This window comes from Solea senegalensis, linkage group LG11 (genome assembly GCF_019176455.1).
Source record: "Solea senegalensis isolate Sse05_10M linkage group LG11, IFAPA_SoseM_1, whole genome shotgun sequence".
Classification (NCBI taxonomy): domain Eukaryota; kingdom Metazoa; phylum Chordata; class Actinopteri; order Pleuronectiformes; family Soleidae; genus Solea; species Solea senegalensis.
Window position 1 is genome coordinate 24,800,564 of NC_058031.1, and position 15,163 is coordinate 24,815,726.

General features: G+C 45.1%; 1 protein-coding gene across 2 annotated transcripts in view; it reads right to left on the reverse strand.

Moving 5' to 3' along the window:
- Positions 1-235: 235 nt before the first annotated feature.
- Positions 236-15,163, reverse strand: part of itpr3 (inositol 1,4,5-trisphosphate receptor, type 3) — a 32,254-nt gene continuing 17,326 nt past the window's right edge. For both annotated transcript variants that reach the window (XM_044038382.1, XM_044038381.1), the window contains 33 exons: positions 12,297-12,371; positions 10,872-10,991; positions 10,559-10,681; positions 10,059-10,259; positions 9,870-9,985; positions 9,628-9,763; positions 9,221-9,346; positions 9,013-9,138; positions 8,674-8,794; positions 8,420-8,601; positions 8,096-8,244; positions 7,904-8,012; positions 7,719-7,812; positions 7,464-7,639; positions 6,865-7,024; positions 6,562-6,770; positions 6,097-6,297; positions 5,899-6,009; positions 5,726-5,821; positions 5,539-5,640; positions 5,333-5,416; positions 5,041-5,151; positions 3,547-3,739; positions 3,039-3,158; positions 2,777-2,952; positions 2,527-2,691; positions 2,243-2,432; positions 2,035-2,133; positions 1,829-1,950; positions 1,549-1,714; positions 1,304-1,464; positions 761-922; positions 236-639 (listed from right to left, as the gene is read on the reverse strand). In XM_044038382.1, the coding sequence (XP_043894317.1) occupies positions 523-639; positions 761-922; positions 1,304-1,464; positions 1,549-1,714; positions 1,829-1,950; positions 2,035-2,133; positions 2,243-2,432; positions 2,527-2,691; positions 2,777-2,952; positions 3,039-3,158; positions 3,547-3,739; positions 5,041-5,151; positions 5,333-5,416; positions 5,539-5,640; positions 5,726-5,821; positions 5,899-6,009; positions 6,097-6,297; positions 6,562-6,770; positions 6,865-7,024; positions 7,464-7,639; positions 7,719-7,812; positions 7,904-8,012; positions 8,096-8,244; positions 8,420-8,601; positions 8,674-8,794; positions 9,013-9,138; positions 9,221-9,346; positions 9,628-9,763; positions 9,870-9,985; positions 10,059-10,259; positions 10,559-10,681; positions 10,872-10,991; positions 12,297-12,371 (4,599 nt within the window). In that variant the 3' untranslated portion in view covers positions 236-522. The remainder of the gene's footprint in view (positions 640-760; positions 923-1,303; positions 1,465-1,548; positions 1,715-1,828; positions 1,951-2,034; positions 2,134-2,242; positions 2,433-2,526; positions 2,692-2,776; positions 2,953-3,038; positions 3,159-3,546; positions 3,740-5,040; positions 5,152-5,332; positions 5,417-5,538; positions 5,641-5,725; positions 5,822-5,898; positions 6,010-6,096; positions 6,298-6,561; positions 6,771-6,864; positions 7,025-7,463; positions 7,640-7,718; positions 7,813-7,903; positions 8,013-8,095; positions 8,245-8,419; positions 8,602-8,673; positions 8,795-9,012; positions 9,139-9,220; positions 9,347-9,627; positions 9,764-9,869; positions 9,986-10,058; positions 10,260-10,558; positions 10,682-10,871; positions 10,992-12,296; positions 12,372-15,163) is intronic.

The window sequence follows — 15,163 nt, forward strand, 5'->3', positions numbered from 1 at the left end:
AGTACAATCAGCCGGGGGTGGAGTCGAACTTGCAACCATTGCAACCATGATGTCTTTCGCACACAGGGTACCGGTCTTAACCATTTGAGCCACATATATATGTGTGTATGTATATATATATATATATATATATATATATACATACACATATTATAAATTACTGAGTCAAATATAACCAGTAAATAACTATAATTTAACGTCTTCATCAAGAAATAATCACATTTTACTATTTAACTTTTGTAAAACAGTAAATTGTAACGTATGGATAACAATAATAATTATATTTAAGCATCATTATGGTTAAAGACGTGTGAGCTATTACAGAAACATAAAAAAGAGATTTAGATCTATACATTGTGAAGCTCTGTTTATAATTAGATATTAAATCCATGTCATTTCTCTCTGATGTGAGATATGAGGCTCACATTACTTCATGTGTTGGTCAGTTGTGGCGCCCCCCTGTGGCGTTGTGTGGGCGTGTGTTCTCTGTGATGTCACTGTCAGTCTCTTTGTGTGTGTCTTTTATGTTTTGTAGATCTGGTGGTTTCCACCTGCGGCACTAGGGGGCAGCGCAGCGCTGGCTCCGGCCTGAACGTCCACGAAGCCCATCCTTTGCCTCCTCTTCCTCTGCTCCGTCATCTGTGGACACACAGGAAGTAGAGGGAGTTCACTTCCTCCTGTCCCACTCTCATGACGCCACAAGGGGGAGCGATCTGAGTTTGCGGCGGGGTCAGAGGTCAAATTGTGTGTGTGTGTTTACCTGTTCTTTCAACTCTGCCAGCTGACTCGTCAGCGTGGTCACCACCTTCATCGTCGTTGCCAGTTTGTCCTGTAACATCCTCATCTCGTTCTGCTCACCGTCACCATCGGTTACCACCAGTGACATCGCCTGCATCCGTGGAAACCAGTCCAGGTTGTTGTTCTGAGAAAAACAAACAAAAACAAACATGTCAGACAAAGGGTCCGTGTCCAGGAAGACTCTGAAGCCTGTGTTCTCCTGAATGTCCACTGGTTTGGTGTGGGAGAGACATGAACATATTCTGAAGGTATGTGGAGTGAGCATCAGGCTGGTTCTCAGCAGCAGGGGGCACTGTATTCCTTTCGTTCCAGTTGCCTCGTAAGTTGTAACAGGAAGTGACGTCATGACCAGAACTTCCACAAAACCAGAGAAAACGATGATTAATGACTAATCATAAAAACCACAGCTTTCACTTCACTGACGCTCGCAGCAGATGACTGAGACCTTCAGGGGGCGCTCCAACTCTCTGGGAAGTCGCGATGTACGAGTACAAGTGTGCGTCACCTTGATCATCTGGGCGACGTAGCTCTCTGGTCCGGTGTAGTCCGTCTTGTTCTTCTCGCGCAGCAGGACGATGAAGTACAGGTAGTTCCAAATGTTGTGCTCCAGTTTCACGTGCTCCTCAAACGACACGGTCTTGTTGTCAAACTTGTCTCGCTCCAGACCTGCGGCGACACGAGCGCTTGTCAGAGAGAGAGAGACAACAACCATGACCTCTGACCTCTGACCTCTGCCATGTGTCTACTCACAGCAGATGAAACACGTGGTCTTCAGAACCTCCTCCTTCTTCTGCTTCTCGCTCCTCAGGTCGGCGAACGTGTCGATGATGACGCCGAAGATCAAGTTGAGGACGATGATGATGACGATGAAGTAGAAGAGAAGATCGTAGACGACGCGTGCTGGAAACAGAGGCTCCTGCACACACACACACACACACACACAGCCCCATTATTTTGTGAAATATCAATTGTCAATCGTCTTCATTGATAGATGATTGGTTTCCATGGAAACAGAGTGGCCGCTCCTTACATTCTTTGATGGTTTGCGGAGGACGTCTCCAACTCCGCCTCCGTTCCTCAGACCGTGGTTCATCACCGTGACGATGCACATGAGCAGAGTGTCACACGCTCGCTCCGTGTTGGGCTCCTCCTCTGGAACACACACACACACGTATACTCTATGTAAAGAACTGTTAGTGTGTGAACCTGGGCAGTTTTAGCTCCGCCCCCTCTCACCTTCATCATCAGCGGCGCTGCTGGTTTCTGCCGTGCAGCTGACGCCGTCTGAAGAACACGAGGCCATGAAATCCTGAGACGCTCCGCTCTGAGGAGGAGCTGGAACACACACACACACAACATACACACACACACACACCTGTGGTCAGCTGTGGCATAGGTTGGAGTCCGTTTGTTTGCGTGTGTGTGTTTGTGTGTGTGTGGTCACCTGTGGTCAGCTGTGGTAGTGGGTCGACCTCCATGATAAAATCCTCCTTCAGGCAGAGGAACCCGACAATGGAGAACAGGTAGACGAGGATGAGCGCGAGCAGCGCCGTCAGCAGGATGGAGCGACCGTTACGAGTCACACTCTTTATCACGTTAAACAGTGTCTCCTCACGGTAGATCAGGTCAAACAGCTACACACGCACACACGCACACACGCACACACATTAGCTCACGTTAGCTTCCTGACATGAATGGTGTGGTTGAAGTCGCGCGGCGCTCGTTTACCAGGATGCTGTAGAAGAGCTCGTGGACAAATAGACCCAGTGTGGACGTCAGGACGTAGGCCAGATGATAGAGGAACTCCACGTCCATCACCATGGCTTTGTAACCCATGATAAACGTCCCGTTGTTCCCCACGAAACTCACCACAAACACCACCTTATTGATGAGCTGGAGGACAACAGAGCGACAGTAGGCGGTCAGGACAACACAAAGACCACAGAGATGAAGAGAAGTTGCGCTGTTGTCGTCTTACGTTGAGCGTTCCCAGCAGGATGAGCGTGTTTCCGATGCCCAGGTGATAAATGGACCTGAGGATCAGAGCGATGGTCAGAGGCTGGAGGCCGTAACGCTGGGAGAACAAGCCCAACACGGACAGACCAGTCAGGATCCAGAACAGCATCAGCAGCAGGGAGTCGTCGATCGCTCCCACTGACAGAGGAGGAGGAGCAAGGGGAGGAGTCACAGTGAGACATGTGTGCAGTGGAATTCGCAGTATTCGCAGTAGAAGTCAGTACCTTGTCCTGAGGCGTACGGGTAGAAGAAGGCGATGATGAGGTTGATGAAGACGGCGAGTTTGAAGGAGATGGTTCCCCACAGAGTCATTCTCCTGGAGAACCAGTACAACACTGGCATACCTGACACACACACACACACACACAGACAGACAGACACACACACACACGCACACGTTGTAGGTTATGTTGTAATTTGTGTTGTACGTTGTGTTGTTGTAGTTTGTGTTGCTGTTGTAGTTTGTGGTGTTGCAGGTTGTGTTGTTGTAGTTTGTGTTGTTGCAGGTTGTGTTGTTGTAGTTTGTGTTGTTGTGCAGCTGCTGCTGTTAGTGTTGTGGTTGTGTGGTGTTGTTGTAGGTGTGTTGTTGTAGTTTGTGTTGTTGTAGGTTGTGTTGTTGTAGTTTGTGTTGTTGTAGGTTGTGTTGTTGTAGTTTGTGTCATTGTAGGTTGTGTTGTTATAGTGTGTGTTGTTGTAGGTTGTGCTGTAGTTTGTGTTGTTGCGTGCGCTCACTCCTCAGCTTCTTCTGCCACTCCATCTCTCCGTGCAGGAAGGAGGTTTGCTCAAAGAAGTGCGTGACCTTTGACCCCTGCTCGTCCTGCTCCGTGGTGTTGAAGACTCTGCACTTTGACTCCTCTGTCAGAAATTCGCAGATGGGATGAACAGGAAACACGATCTGCTCCATGCTGCGATCTTCACGAACAATCTACACACACACACACACACTGAGCCCATCAGCTAACAATGCTAACTGCTAATGTTAAACTAAAGCTTGAAACAAGGAAACCACCTGCACTCACGAGGTCACGATGAAGCTGACTTTTAAGATTAGACATTAGCATTGGGTGCGATTAGCATTAACAGTACCTCTGTCTGAGTGGTAACAGGTAATCATAGACAGTGTTGGGAGTAACGGCGTTTAAGTATAACGGCAGTACTAACGGCGTTATTTTTTCAGTAACGGGGTAATCTAATTAATTACTTTTCCTATCGCTGCAACGCCGTGGCGTGTTACTTGTGTTAAAATTAGGTTGAATGAAGCGCAGCAGTGTCGGGCTATCTGACAGCCACACATCAGCTGCCGGGAGAGAGCAGGGGTGGAGATGATTGACGACGACACCGTTGCAAATGTGATGATGATTGGCTGGGTGGACAGGTGCCCTGCTCACACTGTCTCACTTACCGAGGTAAAAGTAAAGAATGTATATGTAATGTGCACACTTCCCGGGGAAAAGGAGTTTGTCCACATCAACCTCGAGCAACTCTAACTTAATGAAGCACCTCACAGCAACACACGCAAACACGCCACTTATTGCTGCTGCCGCTGCTAATCTGACCCAAAGCCCAGATGCAGTTGGCGTGAGCTCCAGTGAAGGAGACTGAGCCACTCCATTAAAACAAGCCAAGCATGATTTTTCGGATCAGCAACAGGTGACAAGGGCCAAGTTGAACAGGATGATAGCAAGGTATGTAGTTGATCCTACCCATGCTAATTTTGTTACTTTACTGAATATTTAAGAGTTGGATAGTGCCCTGTTTATTGTGCAATAGTATACAGATACAGAGATTTGCACTACTGAAAGACCAAATTTTTCCTTTGTTTCTCTTTACCCAAATTTACATTTGTGTGTCAATTGTGCCCCTCAATTCAAAGTTCAAATAAATACCAAATGTTCTAAAATACTGTACATAGGGTTTTTATTCTTCATTCAGGTATTATAAACATCTTTGACATATAGGATGTTATAGAATGTAATAGCATTATAGAACATAAAAAATAAAGTCAGTTACTTTGCTGAGTAGCTAATTACTTTTACAATGTGGTTACCAACTCAATTACTTTTTGGGAGAAGTAATTTGTAACTATAACTAATTACTTTTTTAAAGTAAGATGCCCAACACTGGTCGTAGAGTTACTGGTGTTAGCGTTAGCATTAGCATTACCTCTGTCTGAGCGGTAACAGGTAATCGTAGAGTTACTGGTGTTACCATTAGCATTAGCAGTACCTCTATCTGGGCGGTCAGCTGTTCGTAGAACTCCAGAGGATCCTGTTCAACAACAACAGCTGGAGCTGTGGACTTTAACATCTGAGACAGAGGACGATTGTTGAGGTTCAACTGGAAACACACACACATACACACATTAACAGTTACACACAACTGGATGGTTGGTTTGTTGGGTCACTGGATGATGAATGAATGGATAGTTGCATAGATGGATGAATGGTAAGATGAATGCATGGTTGGTTGGATGAATGGATGATGGGTTGGATGAATGGATGGTGGGTTGGATGTTTACCATGGACGAGATTCCCTCCTCTCCCTCTTTACTCTTCTTCTGTGATTTCAGGAGGTTCTGCAGGACTTTGTTGTGTCGTGCCAACTGACGCCAAACACACGGGGGAAAAAACACAAAAACAAAGTGTCACAAAGACACGACAGGCAACACTGTAGCTTCATAGATAAAACAAAGGTGGCAGCAGTGAGCAGCTCATGATCTGTTACCTGTTGAGCCAGAATGTAGATGTTGTGTCCAACGTCTCGAGGTGAAACTTCTGATCCCTCACACTCACTGTCCTGATGGTAGGCCTTCTTTATCACCTCCATCTACACACACACACACACTTTGATATGAAGAAGACATAAAACAGGGAAAAAATACAAAACTTTAAGGAAGGTTGGAAGCTCTGACCAGCTCTCGAGGTCGGAGGTTGAAAAGGATCCTCTCTGCATTCTCGCTGTCATGGCGACTCTCCATTAGAGCCAATAGCAGCTTGGAGGCATTATCCTGGCAACCAGAAAGAAACAGGTCAAACACGTGTGGACGCGACAAACATGACGACAAATATTAAATCACTGACTGACCTTCAGTTGCAGAACCATCTCCATGCTGTAATTACAGAGTGGACTGATGTCGTTCAGGATCAGAGCTGTGATGATGTCGATGCCGTTGGACTCATGGGTCACAATACATGTCTGCATGACACACACAATCACAGGGGTTAATGACAGTGGACAGTGGCGGAGGCTCCTACCCCCGGTCGACGGCGTGCATGTGTGTACCTGGTTCTCCTGACACGGGCCCTGGCAGTACTCTGTGAGTGTCTCCAGCGTCTGGATGATGAGGTAGACATTGGATTCGTTGATGTAGAGGCCCAGCAGACCCAGACCTCCTGTGGTGCTTCCACACATGATGTCCAGGAACTGCAGCGTCTCACACACCAGGTTGTAGTTGGTCTTGTTGTTCTGACATCGGAGGAAGTTCTGGAAACAAACACAAGGCTCTTGATCATCACCTACGACCAACAACAGATCATCAACCCATTCAACTGACAAACGATCCTTCCAACTCATCCATCCACCCATCAATCCATCGCTCTACTCACCCATTTACCTATCATCTACCTATTCAACCATTCACCAAACATTGTTCCAACTCATCCATCATCCAATCATCTACTCATTCAACCAGCCATCCATCCACTGAGCAGTGACTCAGGGTTAGGGTTAGCTGACAGCAGATGCTACCTGCAGGTCCAGGTTGTGGTTTTCACAGAGCAGCTGCAGGAACCTGAGGATGGGCTTCATGATGGTCACAGCTGGTCCCATCTCTGTCTCCACCTCCTTCTGTTCCGCCGCCGCCGACTGAGCCGGCAGAGCCGCTGCCCCCTGAGCCACGGACTGACCCAGTAGTGGGTGACCTCCTGAACCAGGAAGTACTAATGATGCTGAGTCACCTTCAGAAAAACAGGAAGCCCCGCCAAGTTTCAGTTCCTCTTCACTCTTTAGAGCTCCACCCACAGATTTAAACGTAAACATGCTAACACTCACCGCTCTCCAGCTCCTTCTCGTTCGCCTTGTGCGTCATCTCACCGACGTTGACGGAAACTGTGGCTTTAATGTCGTTCTGAGCTTCTTTCATCCGGTCGTGAAGAACCTTGAAGAACTTCTCCGACTTGTTGTCGCCCATCATCAGTTTAAAAAAGGAGTTCTGCGCGAGAAGGTCAAAGTCAGTAAACAAGCGCGGAAAGATCTGGAAAACAATTACGTTTGTGTCGAAACTACGGGAACCAATCAGCCAATCCCTGGTCACAGAAAACAACCATCCAATCAGATATGTGTGGGTGGGATTAATCACATAATCAAGGTGCCTTCAGTTTAATTTACAACCCTCTTATGTCATTAAGGACAAAAATGTCCACTCCAAAAACACAAGTTATTTTCCATCTAACAAATGTTTTAGAAGTCAGTTTTGAATATTAGCCAAAGTATTGACTTTGATGCATTATTAGTTTTTGTGGGTAATTTAGTACCCTCTTAAATCTAGTAAAAAACAAAAATGTCCAACTCCAAAAACATGTCTTTTCATCTGTTTTTTTCTGCATAAACTTGCTCAGCATTTGAGGTGTGTGTGAGGAACACACACACACCTGTATCTCCGTGTTCCCTCCCTCCAGCAGACAGATGGCCAGCTGGATGCTCTCCAGGAAGATCTTGTCGTTCTTTGTGCTCATCACCAGATCAGAGAAAAGCTTTGTTCCTCCTTCTCTGTCCAGGCGACACTGAACCGTTGCCACGACAGCCCAGTCCCGCTCCTGCTCTCCACCTGATACACACACACGCACTTGTTAGGATTCCACACTGTGTGTGTGAGTGTGTGTGTGTGTGTGTGCGCATTTGTGTACCTGCAGCTCCGAGTTCGGCCAGGTCGTTCTTCGGGTTGTTCTTCTTGTTTGGAAACAGGTAGTTCTGCAGTAGAACTTTCCTCAGTGAGATTCCCTGCAATAATCCAGGAACATGGATTATTTTATCTTTTTTAGCATTGGGATTAAACCCAGAATGCTGGATTAAAACTGAATCACTAACTGACCTTTTCATCAAAGTCCAGAGTCCTGATCAGCATCTCCTGCAGTGTCTTCAGAACTTTGATACACAATTTTTCTTCTGCCAACATCAGAGCCTTGGTGTGCAGGATCAGCCTGAACACACACACAGATATTTTCCCATCATGCTCCACTCTCTGTGTTGATGCTGGATTATGTTCTGGACTCTGAGAACCTACTTAGAGATGAATCCTCCAGACTCGCAGCGTTGTCGGGGGTCGGTTCCTTCCAGAAACAGCAGCTCGGGTTGATGGAGAACGTCCACCAGCACAGACAGCTCTGCGTTGACCAGCGGCTTCAGACGTTCCTCCAGGGTGTTGATGATGTCCTGATGTGGGCGGAGTTTGTTTGAATTTTTTTTTGTTTACGTGCATGTTAAAAGTTAGATTTTAATCTGACATGGTGGGATCAGACTAGAGCGAGGAGACTTTTGGAATGACAAATTAATGGAAAAGCTCCTCCGGACTGGAAAGTTGTGCATGTGTTTGTGTTGTTGTCGTTACCTGCAGCTTCTCAATGATGTTCTTATAATCCCACGGGTTGCTGGGAGCGATGGGTCGAGACGAGCGCGACGAGGATTTGTAGTTGGGATGAGAACGCGTCAGAGAGTTGAGAGCAGAACTGGACAACATGGAACTGATCTGAGACTCCAGGTCCAGAGGCAGTGCGATAGAGCGACTCTTAGCTAGCCACACAGAGAGAGAGTGAATGAGTGAGTGAGTGAGTGAGAGAGGGAGTGAGTGAGTGAGTGAGTTACCTGTCATGGCGAGGGTCTTGATGCAGGTCTCCACCAGTCCTCTGTGCTGCTGCTGCAGCCATGGACAGTCTAGGAGACGCACAGACGACTGGAGCAGGTGAGTGACGATGGTGTGATGAGTCTGAAGGACACAAACAAGAGTCTATTCAACTCATATTCATCTAAAAATAAATAAAGAAGGCAATCAGAGATGACAGCCTCTGGCACCCTCTGTTGGTCATAGTGGCAAGTGCCAGTTTGTAAATGAGTGAAAATACCAAAAAAAAAGCTAAATGAAAACAAAAGGAAACACAAACTAAAATAAATACATAAAACAAAGCATGGTCACATGGTCCTGACCTGCAGTGATGTGCTGTTCTCAGAGAATGGTGAGCTGAAGAAGGCGTTGATGGTGTCAAAGACCACGTTGATGATGTATTTCTCTAAAACGGGATCAGAGAGACGCTTTTCACGTTTGCTACAAACCTGTGGACGAGAAAAATAAAAAAAAGCTCAGCGTCACGTCACTATAAAACGCCCATACACACATACACGCTGATGCCGTTACCCTCGCCATGTCCACGGTGAAATCTTCAAACAGATTCCAGATGTGATTGGACGTGTAGATCTCCTTCATCTCCACCTCCGTGTCCACGTAGCAGTGATTCACAAAGTTCACATACGCGATTTTCACCTGGAGACACAAAATATTATTATTACATTTGACAATTCACCTGTCCTCGTCATTCACCCGTCCTCGTCATTCACCTGTCCTCGTCATTCACCAGTCCTCGTCATTCACCCGCGTCCTCTTCGTTCACCCGCCCTCGTCATTCACCTGTCCTTGTCGTTCACCTGTCCTCGTCATTCACCTGTCCTTGTCGTTCACCTGTCCTCTCCCTCCATTCTCCCTCATCCTGAGCTGCTGCTCATTCTTTATTTTTGTTGTTCTAACTATAAACCACACCCCCTCACCTCGGTGATGCAGTCCTCGTGCGTCACCACTCTGACCACGTCCTCCAGCGGCAGCAGCGACGTGCACTTGATCTCGGTGTAGACGTTCTTGCCCTCGGCGCACGCCGCCAGCAGCTCCACCAGAGAGATGTGATACCTGCAGAGTGGCCGCCATGTTGATGACATCACAACACTGCACTGCGTTCTGTTTATATACAAAGATATCATTCAGTATGTATGACGTGTGTTGTTGCCACGGTTACCTGAGCGGGCTGTTCTCTGCCACGCCCTCCCTGCTCTCCGCCATCAGCTCCAGCATGACGTTGAATGACGCCTTGTCGTTGTAGAAGACGACAACGTCCTCGCCGGCGTTGGTCAGCTGTGCGGAAAGAGAGAACGTCAGTGCGGAGCGCAAACACACAGAGAACTGTGCACGTCACGCGTGTCCTCACCTCCGTCATGATCATGTCCTGACACTTCTTCACGTACTTGCCCTCGGCCTTGATGATGGTGTGCAGGAAGTTGAGGTACTGGACGTGGCGCCCGTGCGTGGCCAGGCAGTGGACGAAGTGCTGCAGGACACTCTCGGAGATCTCGCTGCACAGCTGGTAGTTGTTGCTGAAGATGTGCTGCACAGTCTCCGCCTCCAGCAGCTGCAAAACACACAGAAGCAAAGTCTCACGCTGTTGTTTTTATCGCAAGCACAAAATATGGCACCAACTCCTTTGTAGCTGTGTTTGGTGTTGTCACAGTGACCTTTGAGAATAAAACAAACAGATCATTTAATGTAAATGATTTCAGCATCGTTGACTCAGCAGCTGCCATCTTAGAAACTGTTGAAAAGGAAGTGGTTTCAATCGTATATTATTCTTTAACTCAACTGATCCAAAACAGCCGGTGACAGGTTTGAACTTGATCAGTCCTAAATCAATACAGAGATTGTCGATCGTACCCCGGGGGTGAGGAACAGGTTGAGGTTCTTGTGCAGCAGAGCTTGGTTCTCCTGGTTCCCCATACAGAACTTCTGCAGAAACAGGTGAGTGTACCTGATGATCTCCTGCATCTTCACATCATTCTGCGTTCACACACACACACACACACACACAGACACACAGACAGAGAGAAAGCAATCAGTGAGTGTGGTGCTTTTATTTTGGCAGTAATTATAGGATCAGGAGCTTTTATTTTGGTAGTAATCAGTGAGTCAGGAGCTTTTATTTTGGTAGTAATCAGTGAGTGTGTTGCTTTTATTTTGGTGGGCTCACCTTGTCGTAGGACACCTGCAGCAGGTCTAACATGACTTTATGAGCTCCCATGTTCTTCAACAACCTCTGCTGCTTCTTCCAAACTCCACTGCTACACATTTTATTTAGTCTCTCCAGGATCTGAGGACACACACACACAAACACAGAGGACAGACATATATGTAGAGACACATGTTATATAAGTAGTTTTGTATATATATATTTAATAAATGTAGTTATAAATGATATGCTGTGATACATGTATGTTCTATGTTTTATATTATAGTTTTAATCCAGCTCCTCAACGCTAATAAAAATTGAACAGACTACAACTCCCATCCTCCCCCACTGCTGCTGCTGCTGCTGCTGTTCCTGCGCCACAGCTAACTAAACCCTGGGATTGTGATGCCTCCCTATGGCAGAAAAATGCCATGACAGCATTTCTGGTGTGGTGCGTCACACTTCTCTCATGGGATATTCTAATCTAATCTAAATATTCTAATTCTAAGACATTGACACATCAAGACATCAAGACACATCAGTTATAAAGTGGATAAATCACTTTCTATGACTCATCAAAAAAAACAACAACGTACTTCTGATGCTACAAACTCATGGTTTTACAGTGCAATTTAGTGCATTAATATCCTATTGTAGTAGTTTGCCTGCTCCTGACCCTGTGTGGCATCTATAAAGTGTAATCTACTCTAATCTTACATAAACATGACAAAATTATCCTTATCTGTTAACTTCTGAACTTTTTCAATGGGACTGAACCATGTTACAATTTAAAATGGCCACCAAATCTGTAATCTGGATCCGATCTGGATGGTAGAATGTTTGGTCGTGAACACATATACCAGATTTAATTCAAATCCCATGACATTTGACAGAGATATTATTTTACAGTTTTGCCCATTCATAAGAAAAAGGGGTTTCTTGAGAATTTTTTATTTTTTGTGATGTCATCAGTGGGCGGATCCTTATCCTGTAGACAGGAAGTTGCAAACAGAAGGACAGATAAAGCCATCCCCATGAAAACATAACCTCTTTGGTGGACGTCCTGGTTTTTAATAAACCAGCCTGTTAGTCTACAGTTGGGGGTATGAAGAAGTCACCAAGAGTATTTTGCGATGAATAATTAAACGCTGTAATGTAATTTTTCATTGAACTCAAACAACTACTGAAAGACAATGTCAACATTTTCAATTGTTGCTCCTCTTAGCGACAACTGACCAGAAGTCAAGGAGCTGGTTTATGTTTTTACCGATCATTCGTTATCTTTTTCTCTTCATTTCCATTTGTTGCCGCTGTTATTGGGGGAATAACTTTTTTAAAAGCCACCATCGCTGAAGAGAACACCCACATACATGGCCATTGGAAAAACCCCCGGCAGAGACAGAAACCCGATCAACACAGACAGAAAAAAACACGTCAGACTCTCACCTCTTTCACTTTCTGGTAGTTCTCGTTGCCCTTCTCCACTTTGTCCTTCTTGGGTGCTGCTTCCTCTGATGCCCCCTGCAGGACGCAGAGGGTAAGACAGCATACGCAGTTCTCTCTACACGCACCACATCACAAGCCGTGTTTCCACCGAGTGGAACGGTTCGGAGCAGTATGGTACTTTTTTTGTGTGTGTGTGTTCCCAAAAAGTACATATATAATAAATATAATATAACCAGGCCTGACACTTCCATTCTTTGGCACCCTTCCTATGGGAAAAATGGTACAGCGTGTCGCCCAAACAGTCAGCTGACTGGGTGACACAAAAAACGTCATGCTATGCCGCCATCGGACGCGGCCCACACTCAGCTGACCAAGTACAGGTGCTGTTAAACCGGACCGTACCATGATGGAAACACAGCAAAACTCACTTCAGTCACAAACCAAACTATTAAGTTCATTCTAAAAACAAACAAGCATCGTGATAAGGAGCGATGGATGATGGTTGTGATCTGGGTGGAGGCATCAACAGGGCCGCTGCCCATTAACTCTGAATGTATGTCAACCTTTGCTAAACTACAGGTTCAGTTACTTTGTGTAGAATTTAAATCAAAGCTAGCAGAGTTGCTAGCCAATTTAAATCAATTCATGTTCTTAACGCAGATCTTTGATGATGACTTTTGATGAGTCCCTCCTGATGCTTCAGTGTGTGAACATGTAAAAAGTGAGGGTGTAACAGTCCACATTTCTGAGCTGTTCCATACAGGAATCCAGGTTCAGTTCGCTTTATGAAGCAAACGTCATTGTGATTAACAGAGAAAGCAAAAAAAATATTAATGCTGTGATGTATCATTGTGTGAAAGTTTATATAGAGCCCTGGACGTCACATGACTCGGTGTCTATAAACCGCCATGTTGGCAGGCAAAGATGGAGCAAAAATGAAGGGGTCTGGTGGTGGATTCAACCTCAGAGTCAGAGTTCATGGTCACTATAAATCCATGAAGATTGACCGACATATCACAGAAAACTGATCTTTATTATACCCCTGGCGTGCTTTTTACTAGTTTGGATTCCAGACACCTGCAGTATTCTGAAATCTTTAACTTCTTGAAAGGATCTGGATCCTCTGGAGTGTGGATTCGTCAACCTGATCCAGCTAAAATGCGTCACAGCGCAGCAACGTATGATGTCCCATTTCAAACGGTCTTGGTTGACTACTTCGAATGCGGCTGACGTTAGCTTGGCTATAAAGGATATGTCTGGTGGAACCCTCACGGTCGACCATATCCTAGAATTCTCTATGTGCCGGTGGCAGATGGATCCAAAACAAGCAATATGGCGGATGGTCGATGTTGGGGAATGTAAATAACTGTGTTAATGTGGCTGTGCATGATTTACCAAGAGTTAACCACATAATCCATCAGTCCATCTTCTTCTGTTTCGTAGTTTTCACTGTTCACCTGCACTGTCTCTCTGGATTTGTGGGGATCCGGTAAAATATACTCCCGTTAATCTGTAAGCCTGTCTCCGACTGCTTTGGCACAACATCTATCCACTAGGGCTGAACAATTAATCGAAATTTTATCAAAATCAAAATGTAGCCTACTGCAATTTTCAAATCGTAGGAGGTACAATAAAAAGTGTGTCCAAAATATCATTTTAGATGAATTACTGTCTCGATCTGTGCACATCTACATCTACAGACTGAAGAGAACATCTTTGTTTCTCACAGAAGTTGCACACATATCACACAGTAATCATTTTAAATGTGTTTTTCAAATGAAAATAAGAATTATGATGTAAAAATAACCATTTCCTCTGATATCACGAATCAAATCGCAATCACAATAATCGCAATTCCTGTCAAAATAATCGCAATTAGATATTTATTGAAAATCGTTCAGCCCTACTATCCACTACCTTCACTTTCATGACAACGATGGCCGGGGAAGAGACGAGCTGTCTGTGGATTCCCTCATCTGTGTGTTGTCTAGTATGTATGCCTACAGAGGTGAACAGTGTTATTTCCTGCCAAAGGGGGCGCTACCTTGGTTGTGTGATGTCAGCTACCAGACCTCTATATATAATAACACAAGCACAAGCTCCAAACCGAACGACCTGTACCGATCTGAGACGACACGAATGTGTCAACCATTACACCTAAGAACCTCAAAAAAAACAAAACTCAAAAACACTTCAAAGACAAAACAAAAGCATTGTATGCATAAAGTCCAACAATTTCAATCCAGTAGAAAAAAAGAATAAAGAGAGAGAGGAGGTGAGACATGCAACAAAAGTCCCAAAACAAAACAAATCCGAACCCAGAACCACGTAGTTGCACCTCAGCCCCCTGAGACACCAGCAACCCAACACCAATGCTTAGCGTAAGTTCCAAACCAGGAGGCATGAGTTCAGTGAATAAATAAACATATTTCAGTATATGTTTAGTTTCAGGTCAGTCATTTAGTTAGTCATGAGAAATAGCCTTTTTATTAATAAATGTTAATCTTCCTCTCAGAAAATGTTTCTCATGCTGGTTTAGGGTCATAATGACTAATGAGTTAATGAGTTAGTTAATGGTTGTAGATGGTTAGTTGCTGTACAGCTCACAATATCATGACACAGTGAATATAAAACATGAACATTGGTCTGAACTCTGTAAAACTCAAGCTGTACGCTGATGACTCTGCCTTTTACTTTACCAATTTATTTGAATGGGTTAGGGTTAGGGTTAACATGTCATCTTTAAAAATCACAATCACACATACTGCAATACATTTGTGAAGCTCTGTACGAACTCCCCAACACTGCACCAGCAAAGAACACATTACTTTTGGGAGAAAATGTTTTATTTAATTTAATTTATTTAA